The 26,809-nt window shown below is 37.2% G+C and overlaps 5 protein-coding genes across 6 annotated transcripts; 3 read left to right on the top strand and 2 right to left on the bottom strand.

Annotated features, from left to right (window-relative positions):
• Positions 1-2,473: 2,473 nt before the first annotated feature.
• On the top strand, positions 2,474-5,506 carry LOC9312818 (homeobox-leucine zipper protein ATHB-17). Its single transcript, XM_002876704.2, is given in 5 exon segments — positions 2,474-2,814; positions 2,817-2,915; positions 3,224-3,411; positions 3,532-3,611; positions 5,054-5,506. Coding segments are annotated over 5 exon segments (843 nt in total). The 5' UTR covers positions 2,474-2,597; the 3' UTR covers positions 5,313-5,506.
• A 10,188-nt stretch (positions 5,507-15,694) lies between these two features.
• LOC9312816 (auxin efflux carrier component 4) lies at positions 15,695-18,864 on the top strand. Its single transcript, XM_021025453.1, has 6 exons — positions 15,695-17,007; positions 17,105-17,375; positions 17,526-17,611; positions 17,971-18,128; positions 18,226-18,302; positions 18,402-18,864. The coding sequence occupies exons 1-6, from the start codon at positions 15,822-15,824 to the stop codon at positions 18,466-18,468; spliced, it is 1,845 nt and encodes a 614-aa protein (XP_020881112.1). The 5' UTR covers positions 15,695-15,821; the 3' UTR covers positions 18,469-18,864.
• Positions 18,865-22,295: 3,431 nt separating this feature from the next.
• LOC9311140 lies at positions 22,296-23,683 on the top strand. Its single transcript, XM_021025340.1, has one exon. The coding sequence runs from the start codon at positions 22,408-22,410 to the stop codon at positions 23,563-23,565; it is 1,158 nt and encodes a 385-aa protein (XP_020880999.1). The 5' UTR covers positions 22,296-22,407; the 3' UTR covers positions 23,566-23,683.
• LOC9311139 lies at positions 23,546-24,665 on the bottom strand. The gene is made up of 2 exons (XM_002875025.2): positions 24,420-24,665; positions 23,546-24,029 (listed from the first exon to the last, which is right to left on the bottom strand). The coding sequence occupies exons 1-2, from the start codon at positions 24,537-24,539 to the stop codon at positions 23,721-23,723; spliced, it is 429 nt and encodes a 142-aa protein (XP_002875071.1). The 5' UTR covers positions 24,540-24,665; the 3' UTR covers positions 23,546-23,720.
• LOC9311138 (pentatricopeptide repeat-containing protein At2g01390) lies at positions 24,573-26,669 on the bottom strand. Of its 2 annotated transcripts, none has more exons than XM_002875024.2 (2): positions 25,882-26,669; positions 24,573-25,715 (listed from the first exon to the last, which is right to left on the bottom strand). In XM_002875024.2, exons 1-2 carry the CDS (start codon positions 26,612-26,614, stop codon positions 24,700-24,702), a joined length of 1,749 nt encoding a protein of 582 aa, XP_002875070.1. In that variant the 5' UTR covers positions 26,615-26,669; the 3' UTR covers positions 24,573-24,699. The 2 variants fall into 2 exon arrangements, with proteins under 2 accessions (XP_002875070.1, XP_020880998.1); XM_021025339.1 differs by having other exon boundaries at positions 24,573-25,735; positions 25,882-25,970.
• Positions 26,670-26,809: the final 140 nt, after the last annotated feature.

Genomic DNA, 26,809 nt, shown 5'->3' with positions numbered 1-26,809 from the left:
GTTACACTTACTACTAAATTATCAATATTCTAACCATTGCTCTTTAAGCCCTTAACCATAAATTTTGGAAGAACATTATTTTGATGAATCATATATTTTTACAGATATATATTCGGATGTTCCAATAAAAGAAGTAGACAATGATTGTAGTTATGTTCGATCGACGACACAAAGAATATGGGCTTGATTGGTTCTGCTTGTAGCTTTAGATTTTTTTCTGTAGATTTTATGATGTAGATGTTTTGGCTGTGACTATAGATTTTAGTGATGTAGTATTTTTGCTGTAAAATTTTAAATTTTGGAAAGTTGAAAATTATATGCTTTAAAAAATAAGACTATCTACAGAAAAAAAAAATTATAGAAATATTTTGGCTGTGAGAAAAAAAAAAAAAAAAAGTCAAATCTTATAAATCTTAATTCAATCTATTTCAAAGTTTTAGAAAAATTTTTGCTTTGTAAAAACTTTAAAGCAATTGCCACTATGGTACGGTGACTAGCAGTAGTAGCAGCTACACAAATCTGGCTGATATATAACAACTGTCTTAAACATTTTCTTTCTTTAACCATCATCATGCACCAGCAAATATAATCAGTCTTTACCAAAAAAAAAAAAAAAAAAGATAATCAGGACTAATTTATTTTGGAAATATACACTAGATAACCCTACATTTATTGTACTAAAACAAATTGATAAATGACCTTGACCTTCAGTTTTGTTGATTACTATTTGACCAACGTAATTTCACAAAGTGCATACAAATATTTTCATCAATCCACACGAAAATCACTTACCCCCTTATCTACTATTTTGCCACCATGGTAAACCGTAAACTACTTAATATGTGAACAAAGCAAAAAAAACAAAAACAAAAAAAGTAAACTACTTAATACTATATGCTTTAAGTATGAAAAACTATATTATTGGGTCGTCCCATGCACCATTACCTCTGAATAATAAGTTTTCTTTTTCTGTAATTAAGTGTGGTCAGTATGAGTGTACAATGAAACATTATTCTCATGCGTTTCACGAGCTAGCAGGAGAATATATTGGACTCATGGTGTTTCTCAAAGCAGAAAAGAGAAAATGATTACTATTTTTCTTTTGTCAACTTTTACAAATTTCTTTTTTATAGAATATGAAATATGAATGAGCAAATACTACTCCCTCTGTTTCATAATATAAGTCGTTTTAGCTTTAAACACGCAGATTAAAAAGATATATTTTTAAAAAGTTCAACCAATCATAAAAGAGACTGCATAATATAAATAATTATAAAATATTAAAGTAATATATAAAGTGTATAGAAACTTGAAAACGACTTATATTATGAAACAAAATTTTTTCTCCAAAACGACTTATATTATGAAACGGATGGAGTATATGATTGTCATAATCACGAAATTTGGATATACTAATCTAATCGTGGACACAACCAAATAATTAAGCAGTCAGTTAAAGGAACGTGTGTGATCTAATAATCCAGTGCTTATTATATACAAATTAAAAATATATGACTCATGCAAATGAAATGACCAAGAATGCACCACAAAAGGTCTAAAGACCGGTCAAGTATGTTATCTTATAATTATATTAATAAAACGAACAATACACGTAGTATTGTTAAATTTCACATACACTTATTTGTCAACAAATTTATAATGTGTGTGGTTCAATTGTAGGAACAAAAACATACATACAAAAAAAAAGAAAACTTTTTTTATTAAACTATTTTAGTCAAAATAGTTATAGAGTAAATAAAGAAACGTTACAAAAATTGACTTTAAAATCATAGATGGAACGTTAGATGTTTCCATGGTTAGCCGGTGGACATTGACCCAGAGTTAATATAAGCTATTACTGAATCTGGAAACAAATTCATATGATGTCTTAAATGCGTCTACTTTAAACCGAACAAAAATTCAACAAACCCAAGTTAATGTAAGCAATTAGGATTATTGAATATGCGTTTCTATCTCAATAATTTTCACCAGTTATATAGTATTATTTCTCACTCTCCCATTAATAACAAGCACGATCATCTATATAACCTATATGCTTGTACAAAAAGTGAAACAAAAAAAACGTAAAATAAATAATAAATTAGTGGGAGATAATGGAATGTGGAGGCGTATAGAGTAAGAAGAGTTCTTCAGGGGTCTCAATATTTGGACCGACTCAGGTTCCTACGGAAAAAGGAGAGAATCGATCATAAAAACTAAAATTAAAAACAAATAAAAAGTAATAAATGGCAAATTAATTAAAAAAAGAAATCAATAAAACAAAGAGAAAACCTGCTGGTTAGTTTCCCACACGGAGTCAGCATTTACTCCACCATTGATTTACTGATTGACACGTGGTACTTATCCGACGACTCTTCTCATAATTCCTCCTTTGACCGGCGGACTTCAGTCAACGGCCCCCGCTCCTTCTATTTATTACTACTATATTGTATATTCAATAGTACTGACTCAAAAATTTTAGATTTTTGATTTAAAAACAATTTTTCATACTATCTAAAAAAAACTTGTTAAAATAATTTTATAGGTTGATGATACCAAACGCATCTTAATATTTTCTCCTTAATTACTTTGTTTTTATGATAAAATTAAACTACTATTTACGTACATATGACGACAATGATATACGTACGTATATACATATAGCACTATATGCTCGATCTATGGATTACGCATGCGTGTGTATGTATAAATGTAAAGGCATCGTCACGCTTCAAGTTTGTCTCTTTTATACTATTAAACTGAGAGTTTTCCTCTCAAACTTTACCCTTTTCTTCTTCGATCCTCTTAAGAACCCTAAAATTAATTGATCAATATAATGGCGATTTTACCCGAAAACTCTTCAAACTTGGATCTTACTATCTCCGTTCCAGGCTTCTCTTCCTCCCCTCCCTCCGGTAAGCTTTACACACATATTTACACTAGAATATATATTATTTATATAATCAAAATAAACAACTATATGCACAAGTATATATTTATGAGGCTTGTGTTTGTATTCTATGTTTCTTTTGTTTGATTATCAGATTATCTGTTTTCTTATTTTACATGGAAAAACCATATCAGTTTTTTCAAAATCTTAAAACTGATATCGACAACAATAAAAAAAAAAGATATTCAGTTTTTTCATCGTCTTATTTTCTCTTTGATCACAAATTTTCGTTTTGTCGTTGTTAATATAATTTATATACGCAATAAGTTTCAGATGAAGGAAGTGGCGGAGGAAGAGACCAGCTAAAGCTAGACATGAATCGATTGCCGTCGTCTGAAGACGGAGACGATGAAGAATTCAGTCACGATGGCTCTGCTCCTCCGCGAAAGAAACTTCGTCTAACCAGAGAACAGTCACGTCTTCTTGAAGATAGTTTCAGACAGAATCATACCCTTAATCCCGTAATTTATTATTCACAATAAAACATAATTACTTCTGTTTTTATATCTTTATTTATATTTTTAGAACAAAAAGAATTGTATTGAATGTTTCTCTATTTTATTTTATTTTGTAAAATGTAGAAACAAAAGGAAGCACTTGCCAAGCATTTGATGCTACGGCCAAGACAAATTGAAGTTTGGTTTCAAAACCGTAGAGCAAGGTACGATTTTATTTTCCTTTTTTTTTCTAAACCAACTTTTGTTTTTTACATCACTGGTGAATAAATATCTGAGTATAAATAAGGTTAAAATAATAAGCGGGTGGTTGATGATTAACGAGAGAGTTCACAAATATAAGCGTTAAACGTTGACGGAATATAAAAATAAAGCAGAAAAAATGAAATCTGAATCGGATTCGACCCACCCCGTTAACATATATAAGTCGTACCCTTAAATAATATAAAGTTAATCTTGTCCTTTTCATAAATTATTTCTCATTAATTCCTCCATCAAATATTTATTTTATAATGTTTTCCTTCTAGGTCCTTCTTAAATTCTTGAAGAGTCACCACTTGTTTAGTTGTTGTTACACATATAGAAGGAAAATGTCAATTCCTATTTTTGAAGTCAAAGGAATTACGGAAATAGATTAACAGCCACTCAATTAATCACACATAATAATAAAAAGTAATATATTAATTAATGTTGAAGTAGTTTTATATATCAACATCACGTACATATGTGTTGTTGCATGGTTACTTTCACAAGTGACAACAGCATTCGGAGCCGCCAATTGTGATATCCATTACACGTTTAATGTGTGATGTAACTTGGAGCCAGTTTTACAAAACACTTTGGCCCCTGTACGTCAATACGATACGTGTATACATTAATTCATATACCTAAATATTCACGTGTCAATGACTCGATGTTTCATGAACTCATCAGTCGTTTATTACAATTTCCTGGTAACGATAGGTATATATATGTCTTTAGTTTCTGCATGAATATATTTTGTTCATGTCTATAACATATATTATTAATTCAATCTAGATAATCCGTTAGTGATCATTGTTAATTTGTTATTCAAACCGAAAAAGCAAAGCTAAATTGGTTAGAATGTCTTGTCTTTTATAGACTCAATATATAAAGAGTTAATTTATTTGGATCCCACAATAATTGTGAACAGATGGGAAAGGTACATATGGTGCAATAAATAAGAAGAGTTTCAACATTGGTCGTATTACTATTAATATTATGACGGTTTCCCGAATTATAAGTTATAATAACTATAATCATAACCACACCCTTTTTAATAAATATATTTTATAGCCTCTTTTTATCTCAATTATTTATATGTTTTAGATTTATTAAATTTTATAAATTTCAAGTAAATCAATCAATGTGTTTTCTTTTTTTCTGCCTTGTGTACTTACTTTCTCATCAATGCCCTTTGACTCATAATTCATTCGGCAGTTCCTGCGTTTTCATTTCCATGATTTTTTAAATATATTTTTATGTATATGCATCGTCGACGAGCATTTGATCCTTGCTTGCATGTTATAAACTAACAAGTTGTGAAAAAACATCTATGAGTTTAATGTGTTTATATGTCAAAAATAAATAAATCGCATCGTACCGATTTTGGATTTGTTTGGTTTAGGAGCAAATTGAAGCAAACCGAGATGGAATGCGAGTACCTCAAAAGGTGGTTTGGTTCATTAACGGAGCAAAACCACAGGCTCCATAGAGAAGTAGAAGAGCTTAGAGCCATGAAGGTTGGCCCAACAACAGTGAACTCTGCCTCGAGCCTCACTATGTGTCCCCGCTGCGAGCGAGTTACCACTGCAGCGAGCCCTTCGAGGGCGGTGGTGCCGGTTCCGGCCAAGAAAACGTTTCCGCCGCAAGAGCGTGATCATTGATTTATGTATCTTAGACACTGGACTGGAGTATGGTTTAGAAGTCAACGAAAGTCAACCCTTGGGCTCAGAAAAAATTGACGATCACATGATTTCGTGTAAATATTTTAGTACTAAGAGACTGAGACTCTGTTCCTTCAACAACTTTTTGTAAATACTATTATTAATTTTTATAACCAGAAATCCAATATCCTTAATTTTGTTTGAAACAAAATAAGATGTACAAAAAATTAAATCTCAAATTATTATCACAAAATCCTACTAGCTAAAGGCCAATTGTTGAGTTTTAGTACTCCAACTAGCAATTGTTGGGTTTCGACGGTAGAAAGCCCACGAAATAATGATTCTACCCTAACTCCAACGACTCGTACCAAATCCAGTCACAGCTGTTATGTCATTATTTATAGAAACCCTCTATATAAATGCAGAAATATTGTGTCAGCTGTTATGTCATTTTTAGAAAACAAATCTGTGGATTTGCATCTTCCTCGCTCGACCGGTTACTGGGTTTAACAAAAACTAAAGAGGCCCACTTATGTTTTTAGCAGGCCGTTATGATAAAATGCCCCATTTCTGATTTCTATCTAATAGTTGCATTATAGGCTTATAGCTGTGATCATAGTTTGGGCCAGGTGTTATGTTAGAGGCCTGCAATCATTATTGGTCGTCCGATAATGGCGCAAAACGGCAAGCAACGTATGTACTTGGAGCTTGATTGGTTCTCCTGCTAGCACCCTCCTAGCGGTTGCTAGCGGTCGTTTGCGGTTGTTAGCGGTTGGTACCAATCATAGAAACCGCTCTGTACCGCTACAAACCGCTCGAAATCGCTGAATTTCAAAAGCTCCTTCCCGCAAGCGTTTGCGGTTGCGGGCGATAGCGGTTGGGTTTAGAAAAAAAAAAATCAAACATTTACTTATAATTATTATAAAATATATTAATCCTATATATATCTTTCATCTTTGTATCACGTTCTCATCGGAAACCCTAATCGATATTCTAAAACCTTATTTTCTCAATGTCTTCCACCCAAACCGATGAAAATCAAGAACCAAACGTAAGTATCATAAATCCTTTTATTCATTCATCACCTCATGTGTAACTATTTGAATATTTTTCATTGTATCGTTTTTCTTCTTTTCATTATGTATTGCTTTGCTTTTTGATTTAATATATGTTTCGATTTGTTTTCTCGAATAGAAAATCACTTGCTTTTTGATTGAATTCAACGTTATTTACAGTTTGTCTCATTACTTGATGCAATGTTTGGTGTTAAACCAGCATAAAGTACTATCTTATTACAAAATTTCTTTATTTTTGAATAATTATTTAGTATTTTATTTACGTTTTTAATTATTAAGTATGTTCAATTTTTCTAATATTATCATAATAATATATTGGTGTTTTTATGTCTTTTTTTGTAATATATATTTTTTTTTGGTCATTTTTTATTTAAATGCTACCGCACCCGCTGGTTTACCAGTCATAAAATTCCCGCAAACGCATCCATTTTCAAACGCTAAACCAGTCTTTCAAAACGCTTGGTAACGCTTGAAACCGCAACCGCCCGCTTCCGCAAACTCCCGCAACCGCAACCGCAACCACTACGTTTAAACCAGTCAGGCCCTTAATAAGTTTTAGCAGTCTTAACTAGACAAGTAACTATCGCACGCTTGCATAAAGACTAAAGTAGACTCAATCGTTGTGTTTAATAAAGTAACATCTGTACTCAGACAATACGCTCTGCGGGAGACAATACGTCACTCTGTACGTGAAGCTAATGAGGTTTGTTGTTTGAAATTGATCTGGCGTATTGTCTCCCGCAGCAGCTCTTTATGGGTTAAGTGGACAGAAACAAACCTTCTACGACAAAATTCTTTTTGGTCAGTGAAAGAGAGCTCTGTTTTGGGGTCTTGGATTTGGCAAAAACTGCTCAAGTACAGAGCGACGGCACAAACATTCTGTAAGGTGGATGTTAGAAATGGAGAAGCCACCTCTTTTTGGTATGACAATTGGTCGGAGTTAGGGACACTACAAGAAAACACGGTATTAGCGACTTAATTCGGCGACTGAATATGTAGTCGTTAAATTTGGCGACTAATTAGGGACGTATTAGCGACTAAGTAGTCTATATTAAACATTAGTCGCTAATCAGTCTTTAATGTGAGACTGATTAACGTAGTCGCTAATAGGTCGCCAGTTACAGCTACTATTTAGCGACTCATTTATTTTATTTGGGCAATTAATTGGGATTTTACGGGCTTGATCCAGTAATTTTAGCCCATTAAGCTCGGAGTATATAAACTCGGAGTCGCGAAACCCTAACCCTAATCCCCTTTTCTTCTCTCTCGACGAACCCGACGAACCCTAACCCAATTCCCCTTTCCTTCTCTCTCGATTCGATCCTAATTCTTCATCAATCCTCTCAATCTCTCCATTGAACGCTTGAATGATGAAGACTCGTGGTGGAAAAGGCAAGAGAGGAAGGGGATCGAAGATTCCCCCCCAAAATCGACCCACTTCTTCCCAGCCTGTACGAGTTGAATCGAAGACCTTGAATCGAAGACCTAGGGGTCTTCCCAGCCATTACGAGTTCACGCCGGCGAATCGTCAAGCCCCACTTCAAGATTCTGAACAAGAGCCGATTGCACAACCTCCAACGGGTCCAACCATCAGGGACTATCCTCCTCCGACGCAACTTTTCCAGTCAGGTGAAGGATCTCCTCGCGGATCTGGCTCGACTCCATTTCGAGCATCCGGATCGACTCAACCTAGATCTGGAGGATCTGTTCATCGTCTAGCCTCCAATCAGTCTCCAGCGCCGGTTCAACGGGAAGCTTACAATCAGTCTCCAGCGCCGGTTCAACGGGAAGCCTCCAATCAGTCTCCAGCGTCGGTTCAACCGGAAGCCTCCAATCCTCCACCTCGGCAGGCGTCAAATCCTCCACCTCGAGCCTCTGTATCACATCACAGCTCTCAAGCTCAAAACTCACATGCGGAAGAAGATGAAGATGAGGAAGCTGAGGCTAATTATGAAAGGGAATCAACTCTTCCTGAAGATTCGCTTGCTACTCTCCATGAGTTGCTTCTTCAGCCAGGACGTGAGAAGTTTACAACGGTCATCTCTCCCACATTTGAGCCTGGAACCTATTGGTAAGCTGAGTAGATTAGGTTTAGGGTTAATATTGAGTAATGTGTGTGTGTATCTGCTAAGTAGATTAGGTGTGTATATGGTAAGCTGAGTATATTAGGTTTAGGGTTAATATTGAGTAATATGTGTGTGTATGGTAAGTTGAGTAGATTAGGATTATGTGTGTATAAAGCTTGCTAATTGGTTTATGTAATTGTAGGTTTGGTCACGACAATGGTAAGCTGACCCGGAAGATCACAAAGGTATTCACAAACAAGTTTAATGGGCCATATTACAATTGGAGCTGTGTACCTACTGAAAGAAGACACAAATACTTCCTCGAATTCGCGGTAAATTAACTTCTATTGTCTGTATCCATTTGGTTTGGTTTGGTTGTTTGATCACTAACATCAAACTCTCCTCTTGTTTTGTAGAAAACACACACATGGCATCCATCACTGACCGGTGTAATTGAAGAGAAATTCTACAAAATATGTCAGCTGCGTATGAAGGACATGGTTTCTAAGGCTTGCTCAAAACGAGCCACTGAGAGACCGCCATGGATTGAGAAGACATTGTGGAAGGAAATGTGTGAGTATTGGGACACAGAAGAAGCACTTGCCAAGAGTTCAACCACATCAGCAGCTCGAATGTCTGACCGTAATGGTCTTGGTCCTCACAAGCATGTATCGGGGCCAAAGTCTTTCTTACAAATCGAGCAAGAGATGGTAAGTTACATCAAGCACTCTTGTTTATTTACATAATGGTTTTCCTTAAGAATTTGAATTTTTTTGTGAACAACATTTCAGGAAATTGAGCTGGGAAGACCACCTACTTTTGGTGAGATATTCATTAGGACTCATACCAAAAAAGATGGGAGTTTTGTTGATAGGAAGGCGCAGGAAATTCATGAGGCATATTTGAAGAACAAGGAAGCTAAGTTGGCTGCCCTTGTGAATGATGAAGGGTCTGATGGTACATCCCGTCGATCAGAACTATCTCAAGAGGAGGATGATGAGATCTTCCTTCTGGTAATGTGGTTGATCCTCTTTTTTTTTATTATTATCACTTACTTCATCTTTTAAGAACTAATCCTCTTGTCTTTTTTTTGCAGTCAACTGTCACAAACGAGAGAGGGGTATACTTCGGAATGGGAAGCTTAGGGAGGTACATCAATGGGAAGCGGAAGTACCCAGGAAGCAGTTCTGCTTTCACTTCCTTGCAGTCACAGCTTGAGGAAGCCAACCGCAAGATAGAAGAACAAGCGACTCTCCAAGCACATCGGGAGGCAGAGGCATTGCGGGTGAAAGCTGAGCAAGCAGAGATCAAGCGTGTTGCTAATGAGCAACAAGCAGAGATCAAACACTTGAGGATGGTGAAGAAGTACTTGACCAAAACTGACCCCAAGTTTTTCGCCTTTCTCGAGTCTGCTTCAGAAGATCAAACAGAAGAGTTCCAGACTGCTAATGCTTCACAAGATCAAGCCTAGGAGTGAACATCTCATCTCCCCTTCCTTTAGTTGCTTTTCTTGTCTAAACTTAAAAACTTGATATTATGTAGCTTGAATATTATGTTGTGAACATGTTTGAATTATGTTGTGTGTTTGAATCAAGGTTCTTTGTTTGTTAAATATAGTTTTTTTAAATTTAGGATTCCATAAATTAGAATGTAAAATTGATAATTAAACCTGTAATCAGTCGTCAATTAGTTGCATTTCAGTCACCAATACTTAAACTAAACAGACGCCATATGGTGGCAAAACAGTCGCTATATCAGTCACCAAATAGTCGCCAAAGAGTCACTATGTAGTGGCAATAATGTCTCCAAACAGTCGCTAATTTGGCGACTGTTAGGCGACTAAATAACGGCACATAATTTAGTAGTTATTCAGTCGCTAAATGGCGACTGTTTGGCGACTCATAAATTTAGCGACGCAAGGTTTACCGACTACGTGTTTTAGTCGCCAAACTGTCGTCTTAATAGGTTTAGCGACTACTACGCTACTTAATGTGTGGTCGCTAATTACATGTTTTCTTGTAGTGGGAGACTAATGGAGGTGACAAGAGATAGAGGAGTAATTGATCTGGGAATAAATAGAAGCCTCACTGTCGCAGAGGCTTGGTCTACCCGCCGAATAAGAAGGCATCAGACAGAACCTCTAAACCAAATCGAAGAGGCTCTTCAGGTAGCAAGAGAATGACGGACAGAGGACAATGATGTAGTGCTCTGGCGAGGCAATAACGACACATTCAAAGACTGTTTCTCAACTAAAGATACATGGAACAGAATCAGAACCACATCAAATGAAGTTACATGGCACAAGGGAGTTTGGTTCCCCCATGCAACTCCCAAATACTCTTTTTGTGTTTGGCTCGCAGTCCTTAACAGGCTTGCAACAGGGGATAGAATCGACAAATGGAACACGGGTTCTCAAGTGGGATGTGTGCTTTGCAATAACGACTTAGAAACCCGAGACCATCTTTTCTTTCAATGCGGCTATGGGTCAGAGATTTGGGCTGCTTTGGTTAAGCACATTTTCAAAACAAGGTACTCAACGGACTGTCACTCCCTCATTTCCTATATCTCCAATATGCAACACAACCGAATCGAGAGTTTTTTGGCACGTTACATCCTTCAAGCATCCGTTTACACAATTTGGCGAGAGCGGAATGGTAGAAGGCATGGAGAACCTCATAACTCGGCAAGTCAACTAGTTGCTTGGATTGACAAGCACACTCGGAACACTCTTTCGGCTATTAAACTTCTGGGAGATCGAAGATACGACAACGGGCTACAAAGGTGGTTTGAATCAAGGTTTTGAGTTTCTTTGAGTTTCTTTGAGTTTCAGCTTTACATATTTTAAACATCAGACAAACGTTGCACTAGTTGTACAAACGATATTTTTTCTTTGAATATAATTTAACATTAGATTCAAAAAAAATAAAAAAGTAACATCTGATGTATGGTCATTATTCATCAAATATCAATACTTAGAGGGGAAAATGACTCTTTTACGTTTATGTGCCATCGTTAATTTTACATTCAAGTTTTCAACCCTAGGTTCTAAAGTACGTAAACGTACTAAAGGATTTTACCCAAAATCTACATTCATAGAAAAAGAAAAAAAAATTGGGAACTGAATACAAAAAGTTTTTGAGGCCTTGGGGTTTGGTAGCGACGGGGACGACCCGGCGGGAGGTAGAAAGGCATGTATGGGAATGGACCATGTGCGCGTCACGTGATATCATTATGGTATCTTTATTTCGAGACACCAGACTTGATCAAGACATACGTACCCCTCTCATTGGTTTGTTAAACCCATCAGCGTCTGCTTAAGGAATAATAAGGACGCTTTATCTCTTTTTCGTTTTGAGAAAATCACAGCTGTGATCTTTTCTTATGCATGGGACCAGAATCCAGATCATTGTGTCTTACCATAAGATTTGATCCATAGTGAGATATTATATCTAACGAACGAACTTGCATGTGTTTATTATATATTAGTATTACAAGCATACGAAAAGAGCATTGATCTTGTAGGTACGCCCAGAGCCGGCCTTAGGGACAGGCTGATGAAGCATCAGCTTGTGGCCCTCTTAAATATAAGTAAATTTTCAGCCTCCAATTTTAACAAAGTATCCTTTAGTTCAGGTGGTTACGTTTAAGTTAATGGAGAAAATTGGTGCAGGCTTCGAAGCTTCATTATTGCTCTTTATAAAACTTTCAGTTTTTTTTAGCTTATTAATTTTATAGGTCCAAAAAAAAATTGTTGCTTGTGGCCCATAAATTTGTTGGGCCGGCTCTGGGTACGCCAAACTCTATACTTTTCTATCCAAGGGTCTATAATTCTATTTATATCATCGTAATCTTGATACTATAATATGTGTTTGAATGCTAGCTAGTTTATTTGTAGTTTATGTAAAGAACAAAAAAAAAACGATTAATGGTGATTGTGATCACTCGTGCTCTCGTTTCTTCGGTCTTCGCCATGTGATTAGGTGTGAGTTAGAAAATATGTCGTTAATTAACAAATATATATACCCCCTCGTCCGCAAATACTCACTCTCTTAAACAATTTGCAGCATCCCATGATTAATGATTGGGTCGTATCAAGTATCAAGTAGTGTTAGGGTCAAACTCTATTCGTCTCTAGAAAAGAAGAACAAAAAAAGGATCATAAGATATTGTATCTATGTGATTGGTAGTCATAATTGAGGTGTCTTATGCGGGTGGAATAATAATAATATGATCTTGGACGGCAAATGATATTATCAAGTGCTTAATCAATGAGATCCTTTGAATTTGAGCAAGATTATCTAAATCACAGGTTCTGGAAGAGAGCTAACTATGACTGTTTCAAGGTCATTATCAGCAAGACTGTAACACATCAATTATCAATAATCAGGGCCGGTTATTGGCATGTGCAAGTGGTGCATTTGCACCGGGTCCAACAAATTTAAGGTCCAAATTCATAGTTTTTTTATTATTTAATTATTTAATTATGCTGAAATTTTATAAAATATCTATATGTAAAGGTCCCAAAATTTTATTTTAAAAGGTAATATTGAGGCCCAAAATTAATAAACAAAAATAACATGTCCAAATAGCTATAAAATACAAAATAATTTATGAAATATAACTTTTTGTAAATATATATATATATATATAAATTTTTTATTAAAGATAGGATTTTTTTTTGTATAGCACCGGGTCTTACCGATGAGTGAGCCGGGCCTATCAATAATTAGCAGATAAAATTGTAAAATTGTGAATGATATTCCTAAGACTATTTTGGTTACCAAGCAATAATCATTGTTACAATAACACTTATAAATATTGTGGAGAGAAATGAAACTATAATTTGTTATCGCCAATTCATTTGGATGCCATTACTTCAGTTGGCTACGACATAAGTTTTAATTTAATTTATCGAACATGTTGAGTTTGAGTATATTGTTGGTGTCAGACTTCGAACCTAAGCCTCATCCCGGATTAAAACCAGTATTATGGTGGTTGTGGCCTTGGTCGCCAAGATTCGAGCTTATCTATTAACAACCTAACTACCAAGGTATCAAAGCCAGACCCAATTCAAGTTTCAAGATCCCTACGTTGAAGACTTGAAGTAACCAAAATAAGCTCAAACCCCGTAAAGCCGGAGATCGTGTTCAAAGTGACTCAAAATCGACGTGTACCGTTTTCAGGGTTATACTCGTGTTTCAATTATATTATTTATAGAGAAATTGTTAAAAATGCCCATTTTTCAATACCCCTTTTCAAAAATGTCCCATTTGAGAGTCCATTTTTAAGGTTGCCCTCTTTTAATTTTTAATGACCATTTTACCCTTATTTGAAACAAAATTAGGTCTACAAAATACAAAATATTTTTTGGCGGGAAAAGTGATCCCGCAATTTTCCCACCAAAACACTTGTAAAAACTTGTAAAACCTTTAAAATACCTTGTAAAATTTTCCCGTAAAAATTTTCCCGCCCAAAAAATTTTTTTGCGGGAAAAGTGATTCCGCAATTTTTTTGGCGGAAAAAATTTACAAGGTATTTTAAAGGTTTTACAGAGTACTTACAGATGTTTTGTAAGGTTTTACAATGTATTTTAAAAAGTTTTACAAGATACTTATAAGGTTTATAAGGTATTTATAACTTGTAAAACCTCATAAAAAACTTGTAAAACCTTATAAAGTAGCTTGTAAAATCTTATAATATCTTATAAATACCTTATAAATACGTTGTAAAACCTTTTAAAATACATTGTAGAACCTTATAAATACCCTGTAAAAAACCTTTAAAATACCTTATAAATTTTTCACGCCAAAAATGTAATGCCAAAAAAATTGCGGAATCACTTTTCCCGCAAAAAAAAATTTTTGGAGGGAAAAATTTGTACAAGAAAATTTTACAAGGTATTTTAAAGGTTTTACAAGTTTTTACAAAATCAAATTTGTAATTTTGATGTGTGCACATTCTCATGTTTTTCTTATATATTTGTGATATCTTTTATTAAAAGAAGGGTAATTTAGTCATTTTGTACATAAAAAGGGGTATTTTTAAAAATGGACAGCCAAATGGGGCATTTTTGAAAAAAGGTATTGAAAAAGGGACATTTTTGTGAGTATCCCTTATTTATATGTCCTGAGACCTATATATAAGTGTAGAATTTGTAATTCATTATTCACACGGTTAATAAAAGAATGAAAAACCCTAGAGGATAAAAAGTATTTGCCTCAAAAAATATATATTTTCTTAGTTGTGCATTTTGAGATTCATCAAATTTAATCGAATTCACAACAAATTCTATGAGATCAGCGATCACGGGTCACTAATTGGCAAGACGAGCTGGAAGACAAGTTCGACGTGCCTTTTGAGATAGTGAAACCGATCATAACTGTATTTAACTAGATAGTAAAAGCAAAGAATGACATTGAGAAATTTTTTCGGAAAATTCATAAGCTCAAATTACTACTCTTCTTTTGAAAACATATGTGTTATATGTGTCCAATAATTTACTTTACAAAAAAGAACCTATTTTCATTTGCAGTTATTCTTACTGAATGCATCAGATCAGCTTCTCAAAATGTTAACTACATGTTAATAATGCAAGAGAATATTGAAGAACAAGTCTGACTATGCCTTCTCTTGACTACTATTCCGATTGCAACGCCATTCAAGGCTTAGTGGTACTCGTGGCTATTGCATTGAGAATCAGATAAGCGAAGAGCAATATTGAGACTCAGTACAGTCCAGGAGGAGCAAATTGATAGACCTCTAAATGAAGAATAAGCTGAGCTGCTGGTCAATGAGAAAGCTCCTGAGTTGGTGGATTGGATAGAGAAGTGTTTTGAGAATAAATGTGTATTAAATTCAACGGTCCAACAGTGCTTGGACCAAACACTAATGACACTAATTTGCTCTTCTTGTAATTTTTGTGTGGCTGCCCTCCCAGTTTAATTCAATTTGGTATCAAAACTCAAATTACTAGACACAGTAATTCGTATTATTCCCTATGACTTTTTTCTGGCAACTTTAAAAAGTGCAAAAACTTGACCACTTTTTTCGTAATAATAAGATAGTAGCAAAAGCACGACTATTCCATAAAACTGTCCACGTCCCGCCAGAAAACTCCCCCCACATGCGATTAGCCACGTGTCCCCACTCAACTACGTACATACATACAAACCCATTTGATCTCTCACTTAAAAATAATTAATTAAACTTAAAAACGTAATCGTGTGCTGATGATGATGACACTGTCAGTGCCTCAAAGCCTCTATATATGATGAAGTCCCTTCACCGAATCCTTGAAAAATACTGTATTACTGTACTTTTCTCTCTTAACGGTTTCTTTATTATTCTTCCCACCGGAAAAGTAAAAAATGATTACGTGGCACGACTTGTACACCGTCCTCACCGCCGTGGTGCCACTGTACGTGGCCATGATTCTTGCCTACGGATCCGTGCAGTGGTGGAAGATATTCTCCCCTGACCAGTGCTCCGGCATCAATCGCTTCGTCGCCATTTTCGCCGTCCCTCTCCTCTCCTTCCACTTCATCTCCACCAACGATCCTTACGCCATGAACTTCCGCTTCGTCGCCGCCGACACGCTTCAAAAGATCATCATGCTCGTCTTGCTTGGTTTATGGGCTAATCTAACCAAGAACGGTAGCTTGGAATGGATGATCACCATCTTCTCTCTCAGCACTCTCCCAAACACTCTTGTCATGGGAATCCCTTTGTTGATCGCCATGTACGGAACTTACGCTGGCTCTCTCATGGTTCAAGTCGTTGTTCTTCAGTGTATCATTTGGTACACTCTCCTTCTCTTTCTCTTCGAGTACCGTGGCGCTAAGCTTTTGATTATGGAGCAGTTCCCTGAGACTGGTGCGTCCATTGTCTCCTTTAAAGTTGAGTCCGACGTCGTTTCTCTCGACGGTCATGATTTTCTTGAGACGGATGCTGAGATCGGAAACGACGGGAAGCTTCATGTTACGGTGAGGAAATCAAACGCGTCGAGACGGTCACTGATGATGACTCCTCGGCCTTCTAATCTCACCGGAGCTGAGATCTATAGTCTTAGTTCGACTCCTAGAGGTTCTAATTTTAACCATTCTGATTTTTACTCGGTGATGGGATTTCCCGGCGGGAGGCTCTCCAACTTTGGTCCGGCGGATCTATACTCTGTTCAATCTTCTCGTGGTCCGACTCCACGGCCTTCGAATTTCGAAGAGAACAACGCCGTGAAATATGGATTTTACCCTAACACTAACACGAGTTCTGCTCCGGCGTACCCGGCTCCGAACCCGGAGTTCTCCTCCGGTACGACTGTTTCAACTAAACCGAATAAAACCCCTAAAGAAAACCAACAACAGCTTGATAAGGATAACAAAGCGAGCCATGACGCTAAGGAGCTTCACATGTTTGTTTGGAGCTCAAGCGCTTCGCCGGTCTCCGACGTGTTTGGCGGAGGTGCAGGTGAACACGTGGCAACGGAACAATCTGAACAAGGTGCTAAGGAGATCCGTATGGTTGTTTCTGATCAACCTCGAAAGAGTAATGCCAGAGGTTGGTTGGTTTAATTTAATTAGTATAATTAGTATACAAATATTATGTAATCAAAAAATTCTAATTTTTGTGTATTCTTGATTCTGATTTTTGTTAGGTGGTGGTGATGATATCGGCGGTGGTGATATTGGGGAGGGTGAAAGAGAGATAGAGAAAGCTACAGTAGGGCTGAATAAAGTGGGGTCTAATTCCACGGCGGAGCTAGAGGCGGCTGGTGGAGATGGCGGCGGAGGCGGCAACGGAACACATATGCCGCCGACAAGTGTGATGACGAGACTGATACTGATAATGGTGTGGCGAAAACTCATCAGAAACCCAAACACATACTCCAGTCTAATCGGTCTCATATGGGCTCTTGTTGCTTACCGGTCAGTCAGTCAGTCAGTCCAATCATTTTCTTACATACCGATCTTATGGATAAATACTATAATAATAAAAGGAAAGAATATAATCATATATGTGCATGGAATAATTGTAATGGGACTAATAATAATGAGTATGGGTTATTTTGGAAGCAGGTGGCATGTGGCTATGCCAAAAATACTACAACAATCCATCTCCATACTCTCCGATGCTGGTCTTGGAATGGCTATGTTCAGCTTAGGTAATACTACTAACCTTGCTTCATGCAAAGCTACACTTGTTTTGATGATGATCTAATCTTTAAAGTTGGGTCCAATTTGTTCTCATCTTATCTGTTAAAAGATTCATTTAATGCAAAGGTGGGTCTGGGTGTTTAATTAGTCGTAGTTGTCCAGCTTGTAATTGGTAAAAGTCATATAAACTGTACAAAGCACTTACCCAAAGCGAATCCTGACCCTCTGACCCAGACATGTTGGTGTGTCCGGTCCCCACAGACTGTGTCTACTTATTTGGGTCTCACCAAGTAGCTGACCTAACTCTTGCTGTCAATTTCTCAAATCCCTTAATTAATGAATTGCTTATTTTTGGTGTAATTTTAAGGTTTATTCATGGCACTTCAACCCAAAATCATTGCTTGTGGGAACTCCGTCGCCATGTTTGCCATGGCCGTCAGATTTATAACCGGTCCGGCCATCATGGCTGTTGCTGGGATTGCCATTGGGTTACACGGGGACCTTCTCCGTATAGCCATCGTCCAGGTATACAAATTTATATCGTTACATGATGATATAGCTAGCTAGGTCTATATTAACTATTACATGGTCATGATGATGATGTTGAGTGCATGAATTATAGGCTGCCTTGCCTCAAGGAATAGTTCCGTTTGTCTTTGCAAAAGAGTACAATGTGCATCCCACGATTCTAAGCACTGGGTAAGTTCCAAACTTATTTATGTTACAACGACATTTATATTTATGTTCCAATATAGTATTAACAAATATTGTTGGGTGTGATTGTGAAAATGGATGCAGGGTCATATTTGGAATGTTAATAGCTTTACCCATAACTCTGGTCTACTATATTCTTCTTGGCCTCTGAATTGGTCCCTTCAGTTTCAACTGGCTTTTGAGAGCGCCTCGGAGATTGGGTTATTTATTTCTCGGTAACCAGGAAATAAACAAAGCTTTTTATTTTCGTGGGAAAGAGTGGTAGGTGAAGAAGAAGATATACCTTTGGTTTTTGGTTCCAATATTTGTGGAACACAACAAACGTACTTAGGATTTAGTGAACAAGATTTGAATGGATTAAGGACCTTGTCTTCATTAGACGCCAAGAAGATAAAAGCGCAAAAAAAAAACTCTTCCATCTACCTTTATTTTTTCATTTTCTGTTTTTGTTAATTTATGTGTAGATTTTGGCTAAGCTTATGTATTATGCACCTTGTTTTATTAACTGAAGTTTCTAATCGAGTGGTTTATACTCTATACTAGTAAATGACACCGTGCAATAACTTTGATTTGAAAATCGATAATAAGCGAGAGTTAGTTTTACACGATACAAGAAAAAACAAACTATTAAATCCTAAGTACTTTTGTTCACTAAACTTACTTTAATCCTGGGTCAAACTAGCTTAATTACGAATTTTGTTTGGATTGAAATAGTCCTATATACTATTACTATACACCCTAGTAGATGGAAGATGGTAGTGATTTTAATTTGTTACAGTTAACTTAAGCATATTACTTGATAACAAACATTGTTTTACGACAGAAGCAAAATCCTAATCTCTAATTAATTAATCATATCATCATACGATTATAGAAAAAGGTCTTGAGACTATCAAAGTAGTGTGAATCTCATCTTGTTTAATAAGAACCTATAGAGATTTACTCGGGCCAACGCAAACATTTTAATGTTATGAATTGATCATCTGATGTTCGTATTATTGTGTGATTACTCTTCCAATATCTGATGTTATGATTGGTCATTCATATAGTTAATATATTGTGTGATTACTCTTCCAACATTTATAATAGTATTTTTTGGAAGGCATCAAAATGCTATTTAGAAAACAAAGCAAATTATTCCGAAAGTAACATCAAAACTAATGGAGTGGATATGAAGAAAATTCATTGGAATGCAAATGTAAGACGGACACCAACATGCAGGCTTCGCCCGAAAGCGACGACGCATTTCCTTGACGACAAAAGTTGAAGTTTTTTTTTTTAACCTTTTGCAAGTAAACCTTTTTATTTTAGTCGTTTACATACATGCCCCGATATTCTTATTCTTATATATGCCCCTAGAAGTTCTGAGTTCTTTTATTTTGGGAAATTCTAAAGGATTCGTTTTGAACTAGACTTTTTAAAACGTAAAGTTCAAACTTTTATGGAAAAAGAAAAACTTCCCACGTGTGTATTTGAGAGTATTATAACAACATGGACCACACTTTCGATTATAACACTTAACTATATATCTTCCTGGAACTAATCAACAGTCAAAATGTTGAGTTTATCAGATTTCCTGGAACTAATCAACAGTCAAAATATTGAGTTTATCATATTCCCACATATTATCGATAATATCACAAAAAAAGATTTTCATTCCTTCAAAACTGAACAACTTCGATTATGCATCCACTTTGAAAGTAGCAGCTGGCTGTTCCTTTTACTGATTCAATTATGATTTTTCATCTTCTATCTATCTCATTATAAATTTGATTGGTGACATAAAGAAATAAAAGTTTGTTTTAATAATAAAAAAATAACAACAAAAGATAGCAGAATAATTAAAACCATAAAATATTAACGGTACGTAAAAATAAATAATTACTATTTTTAGAACTTTGAATTTCTACGTCTTTTGTGATTGGTAACCATCAAAACGATATAGTAATTAAATTAATAACTCTTACTTATAGTTACATAATCAAATCATGTACGAATCCTTTATCCATGGATGTCACGTTTTGTTCAGAGTTACTTAATTACTGGTTAGAGCTAGTGTCATCGACGAATCTAGGAATCCTTCAAACTCTAGTCGACGGGACAAACATGTTGGAGATACAATCCAAGTCTCACATCGGAAGTTTGATGGGACAATCAATAATATATAAAGGGTTAGGGCCAATCCACTAATTGCCAATTGGTTTTTAGTTGAAAAGCCCAGAATTAGCCCAAATTTAACATGGTATCAGAGCCCAAGGTTCAAATTCTGGTGGACCTAGAAAAGTGGATACGGACATACCTCAAACCCGAGTAATGGGGGCCCGAGAAAGGGGCTTATTATCGGTCCGAGTGAGGGATCGAAGAGATGTGTTAAGATCCATGTGGTCCTTGGATTGAAGGGGAGATTGTTGGAGATACAATCCAAGTCCCACATCGGAAGTTTGATGGGACAATCAATAATATATAAAGGGTTAGGGCCAATCCACTAATTGTCAATTGGTTTTTAGTTGAAAAGCTCAGAATTAGCCCAAATTTAACAAAACATACTTTCAAAGAAAGGATTTGTTCATCAAGAAGAAATATATACTACTTTCTTTAGTATTAAACCATCTATAGAAATGATCTCATTTTTACTAAGTTATTTTTTCCGTTAGCAATCATTTTGTTTTAGCTGATCTTAATATCAGTATTTTTTCTGGATTGCCTTGACATCTCAAGTATTGCCGCAAATTACAATGTGGTCCTCATAAAATCCAGTAAATAAATTTGTTGTGAAAAGATTGGATTCAAGTTGTCGTTTGGCTGTAATAAAATGTACTTTTGCTTGCTTTGGACAACATTTTTGTTATACACTATGCTCAAGTTTCCCTCTCTAATCGAGTATTCTTGCTTTTTTCTTCTCTCTTGTATATAGAAATAATTTCCTTCATGATTCATTTTTTTTTAGTTTGTTATAGTCGTGCAAATACAAAGACAAAAAGCCATATATATATATTTACATATATACTGATATATGACCCATATATATTAACACACTGGACATAAAAGTCGACCATGGAGAGCACTTTTGCATAGACTAGCCCTTGCATCTTAACAATATTATAAGACTTCTGTTTACACATATGAATATATAGGAACGATCAGTAAATTTCCATACAGTTCTTCCGGGGGATTGCATTGTATCCTTTTTTGTAGTGTCTATAATATGACTTTTTGTGAAACGAAATGCTTGGAATTAATTGATTGAATGAAAAGGAAACAAAATGAAAAAGCACCATCTATAAAAATCTAAATCGAATAAAACAATAAAAAACGAATTAATGGGGTATTGAGAGAGAAAGGTGATGGGCAATGTATGAGGAACCACGAACACTGGTCTACTCGTAGGGTCGTTCTCCTTATACATTTAGATGCAACGGTCCAAATTACATAACATGCATAAGATTCACATCTCACGTACGTATCTATCATTTCCCAATTTAATGTCTTGTGGATAACAAATCCATGCGTGTGTATACAAACTACAAAACACCAAGTACTAACGCCTTATATATGTCTGGTGTGGTGGCCATATCGTATAGTATATAGAATTTTTTTTCATTCTAATGCATATTAAAAACTTGAAATTTGTCCTCACGTAGCAAGAGTTCAATAACTGTAACTCATGAATATAGGAAAGCCTCCATTTATCGTAAACTACGATTAAGGGTTACATATATATAATTATATTGTAACTCATGATTGGCCCAATAGTCTATAGTATAGAGCCCAAAAATCAAATGAATGATGGGACCAAGTACTAGAGGCGATGGCATCTTTTGTTGAGTTTATGCAGAGTTGCAGACCATCAGCAAAACCAAATCATTCGTTTCTGGCATCTGCCAATAACAAACAAACAAACTACTCTTCTCTTTTTGACAACAACAAAACGATACAGCAAATGAAGGAACTTTACGGGCTCTTACGCGCAAAATGTGGCCCGTTTGTTACATAATGGGCCTGGTCATATTTTTATACATAAAATTTGATTTTTTAAAAAGAGCCAATTCAATTCATTATTTCTGAAACTTTTCCTAAATCGAAATCACAGATGAAAGCGAACATGTCGTCTTCTTCCACTCGATGCAGATCCTTCTTCGTCTTCCCAATTCTCTTCGCCGTCGTGTTGTTTGGACTTCTGTTCCCCTCCTCCGCCGATAAGCGCCACGTTATCAACTTCCGATCGCCGGGACTCTACCCGGAGGGACTAACCTGGGATCCAAGGGACCAGCATTTTCTAGTCGGTTCCCTCCACAGCCGCACAATTCATTCCGTCTCCGACGCTGGAGTCATCGAAACCCTAATTTCCGATCTCGATCTACCGGAGAACGCCACTATCCTCGGCCTCACCGTTGACTCTACTAATCGCCGTCTGCTTGCGTGCATCCACAGTTTGCCGCCTCTCCCTCCCTTCAGTGCCCTAGCCGCCTACGATCTCCGCAGCGGCGGCCGTCGTGTATTCCTCTCTCCTCTCCCGTCGCTTCCCGGAGACGACGAAGACATCGCTCGTGATGTCGCCAATGACGTGGCGGTTGATTTCAAAGGCAACGCTTACGTCACCAACTCAGCGAAAAACTTCATCTGGAAAGTCGATCGCGACGGCGCTGCCTCGATCTTCTCGAGATCGCCGTTGTTCAATTCGCAGCCTGTGGCAGCAGACGCGGACGCAAGTTTCCGCGATTGCGGCCTGAACGGGATCGTTTACATCAGCAAAGGATACCTCCTGGTGGTGCAGAGCAACACAGGGAAGGTATTCAAAGTAGACGAAGATAGCGGGAATGCGAGGCTGGTGTTGCTGAACGGAGATCTGATTGCGGCGGACGGGATGGCGAGGAGACGGAGGGACGGGACAATCATGGTGGTGTCGCAGACGAAGCTTTGGTTACTCAAGAGCCAAGACAGTTGGAGCGAAGGAGTGGTATATGACGAAATTGACCTCGACCTCGAGGGCTTTCCGACGGCGGTGACGGTGGGGGAACGGGATAGGATATATGTGTTATACGGGAGAGTGATGGAGGGGATAATGGGAAGTTACAAAGAAGAAGGAGCGAGGGAATGGTTTGGTATAGAAGAGGTTTGGTCGGAGAAGGAAGGTGGGGAAGATAAGATTTGGTTATATGTGTTGATCGGATTTGGCTTCGCTTACTTCTGTTTCTGGAGGTTTCAGATGAAGAAGCTCATCACAAACATGGACAAAAAGATCACTTAGTCCTTGTATTCTTAGCTTCATCATCTTCACTTTTTTATTAACACGTTTTGTAAAAGGAAACCTAGCACAGAACAGCAGCATGTAGTGTTGAAATGAAACCTATTGATTGATTCTGACATTTGTGTAGCTAAGTAAACAAAAGAGAGAGAGAGAGCTTATTGCAGCAAGTTAGCTTCCACCACAAGAGGTGGAGGAAGTAGAGGAAATACTTCTTCTCTCTCTATCTTTTGGTTTCCTGACTTGTTGTTGGGCTCTGACTCTTTAGCTTTCGCCCTCAGCTTCTCCAGTGCTTTTTTTCTGTTCTCCTTTCTCCCTACTCGAGCTTCTGCGGATTCACCATGGAGAATGTTGATCCCTCCAAGTAATCCAGCCGCTAGATACAGCATAGTGTTTCTTCTGGAAACATCTTTGGAATCAAGGACTTGGAGCTTCTGGGGTTCCTTAATGTTTGCATCAAGTAAAGGCTGCCAAAGAAAAGGCAAAAAAGACCGACTTCAGAGCTCGGCACAAACTAACAAAACTTATGCTTGCAATGCAGACTTAATACCAATCTTCATCTATTGACCATAAAAACAGCAGAAGCAAGACCATTTGATGTGGAGGTCATAAACAAATGAAAAAAAATTGTCTGCACAAGTTTATGGCTTGACATTCATATATGTAGAAACCCTTTGTTGCCCAAAATTCATATGCACAAAAGAACTCAAAATCTCAACAGCTGAATTTCTGAAAAAAAAACAATCTCTAATAGCTAAACCTAAACTTAAAGGCCACGAATTCATTGACACACAGAGCACAACATATTTCTCCAGGAAAAGAAAACTAATTGGATCTTTGAAAGCTATTGTGCGAACCTGATGAGATCCTACACTTGTGGCTAAAATCACCCGGCGACGGGAAAATTTAGGTGATTCTCCGGTAATCGGAGAAAGTGAGATCAAAACAGGTGTCCAGATAGAGCACGATCTCGCCATCTCTCTTCTCCGGCGTCAGTAGCAAATCAGAAATGTCAATAAAATGTAAAATAATAATAAAAAATGATGGGTGTTGGGCTTTAAAACAATATAGGCCTCAAATTTGCCCATAAATGGGCCTCGTTTAAACATGTACATGTTGACTTCACCTGCAACCAGATTACAACAGATTTGTAGCAAAGAGAAGATCACATATTTTGTCTTCAACATGAACAATTTCCCGGAAACGGGCAGTAGCTACAAGAATCTTCTTCTCCTTCCTCAACAACGCCGCTTCTTTCTGGAACTCACTGATTTTCTCAAGACCAGACAACAAAACATTGTATGTTCCCAGCGAAGGCATTATCTCTCGCTCTCTCATCTCTCCTAATATTTTCATTGCTTTCTCTGGACTCCCTGCTGAGATGTAAACATCCATCAGTGCAGTGTAAGCAGCTACACCCTTTTGATCATCCGGAAGTAAGTCGAAAACCTCTGCGGCTAAGCGAGGTCTTTTCCCAAACCCCAGCCTGTGGATCAACATTGCTCCTTGGTAACAACCAAGCGAGTGTTGGGCTTTTAGCATTTCCTTGACCACTTCAATCACTTTAGGGAGCTCGTTTACTCTCAGAAAATGACCAATTAACGCAAGATGTGCTGACTTCTCGAGATGAATTCCCATTTTCGAGCTATACTCTAGAGCCAACGAAGCACCCTCTGTTCTACAACGGTCACAGTTTGTTTCTACGATTGCTGAAACAACAGAAGAATCCAACTTTATGTTCCTATCTATCATCTGGTTAAGAATAAGATCAACTGAAACCAGATTCTGCTTCATCAAGAGAACGGAGCTGATAACTCTACTATCATCTGAACTGTTAGTGTCATCAACTTCGGTTGTTGGAGTCTCATCGATGTCTTTGGAGCACAACAAAGATTCAGCGGAAATATGCGAGTTGACTTGCCGTAACAGATCATCACTTTCGCCTGCGGCTTTCAGGGTCTCTGAAGCTTCAAGAAAGATAGGGTAACGAAGGACAACACCATTCTCTTTCATGTAAACAAGAATTCGAGCCATGAATGATGTTTCCCCGAATTTACAAGCTTTCACTATCAGAATATTGCAAGCTGGTTTATCTGGCTGAACCCCAATTTCTTGCATCTTAAAGAAAATGTCTAAGGCTTCCTCACATTTTCCTGCAAATCAAATGAAGAAACTAAGACAAGATCATCAACAAGGTTACAAAACATTCAGATACCAGAAAACAAACATTTATTTTTAAATCATCTACAAAAAGCAAAAGTTGTGGATTTTCAGCTAGGCATTTTAACAAACAGTTGGTATGCATAGAACGAAGCTGACCTGTGCCGACAAGATACTCCATCAATACCGTATAAGTGTGACAATTCGGAGAAACACGCGACCGTAACATGTCCTTATACACCTCCGTGGCTTCTTCAACCCTCCCATCGGCGAAAAGTATCTTCATGTAAGCAGTGTACGATACGACGGTGGGTTCGCACCCATCATCTCTCATCTCCTCCCACAACCTCATTGCTCCATCCACATCGCCGGAACTTGAAACCCAGTGAATCAGCGATGTATAAGTCACCGTATCGATCAACACACCCTTCTCCTTCATAAGGTGAAAAACAGAGTACATGGATTGAATCCGACCGGCTTCACCGAAGATATCGAGCATGGTGGTGTAAGTGAAGTGGTCGTGTTTGAATCCCTTGATTTGAGAAGCCCAATTGAAAAAGAGCCAAGCTTTCTGCATCGGAGGATGAGCTTTCAAGACACGGTTGATAACGTGAGAATCCCATCTGACGCCGAGATGTGGGAGCTGCTCTTGAGCAGATTCCCAAGTGGAGTACTTGAGGATGTTATAGATGTTGGATACAATGTCTCTTGTGTAAACCTTTAGATCTGGGGGGCTCTGTGTTTTCACAAGTTTGGGTTTTTGGAAGAATCGCTTGGAGTTGGTGGGGTTTCTCGGTTTTGGACGAGGAAGAGCGTGAAGTAGCTTGACGGAGCTCCGGCGATTGGAGAATTGGATTGGGATGATGTTGCGGAAGATGGTAGAGAAGCGCATGAAACTTGCCCAGGAGAGAACCAAAATTCTAAATTCCCACTTTTTGTTTGAATAAAATCTCAATAATAATGAAGACGCCGTTTTATTCAAGTTATATTTTACTTTGACTAGTGTTTAGTCTACGCTTATTTGTTAATTTTATCTTCTTCTGAATTTTCCACGGTACAAAACAAATTCGTGGCACTAAAATGGTGC

Source organism: Arabidopsis lyrata (assembly GCF_000004255.2).
Source record: "Arabidopsis lyrata subsp. lyrata unplaced genomic scaffold ARALYscaffold_5, whole genome shotgun sequence".
NCBI classification, from domain to species: domain Eukaryota; kingdom Viridiplantae; phylum Streptophyta; class Magnoliopsida; order Brassicales; family Brassicaceae; genus Arabidopsis; species Arabidopsis lyrata.
This window is presented reverse-complemented; position numbering and strand designations above follow the sequence as displayed.

Bases quoted from the DNA above. Each gene is read 5' to 3' on its own strand.
- LOC9312816 (XM_021025453.1), top strand. From the start codon at position 15,822: ATGATTACGTGGCACGACTTGTACACCGTCCTCACCGCCGTGGTGCCA. The intron at 18,129-18,225 runs GTATACAAATTT...CATGAATTATAG, and splicing joins TCCGTATAGCCATCGTCCAG to GCTGCCTTGCCTCAAGGAAT. The intron at 18,303-18,401 runs GTAAGTTCCAAA...AAATGGATGCAG, and splicing joins CCCACGATTCTAAGCACTGG to GGTCATATTTGGAATGTTAA.
- LOC9311140 (XM_021025340.1), top strand. From the start codon at position 22,408: ATGAAAGCGAACATGTCGTCTTCTTCCACTCGATGCAGATCCTTCTTC.
- LOC9311139 (XM_002875025.2), bottom strand. From the start codon at position 24,539: ATGGCGAGATCGTGCTCTATCTGGACACCTGTTTTGATCTCACTTTCT. The intron at 24,030-24,419 runs GTTCGCACAATA...TTTCTTTGGCAG, and splicing joins CAAGTGTAGGATCTCATCAG to CCTTTACTTGATGCAAACAT.
- LOC9311138 (XM_002875024.2), bottom strand. From the start codon at position 26,614: ATGCGCTTCTCTACCATCTTCCGCAACATCATCCCAATCCAATTCTCC. The intron at 25,716-25,881 runs GTCAGCTTCGTT...TTTGATTTGCAG, and splicing joins GGAGTATCTTGTCGGCACAG to GAAAATGTGAGGAAGCCTTA.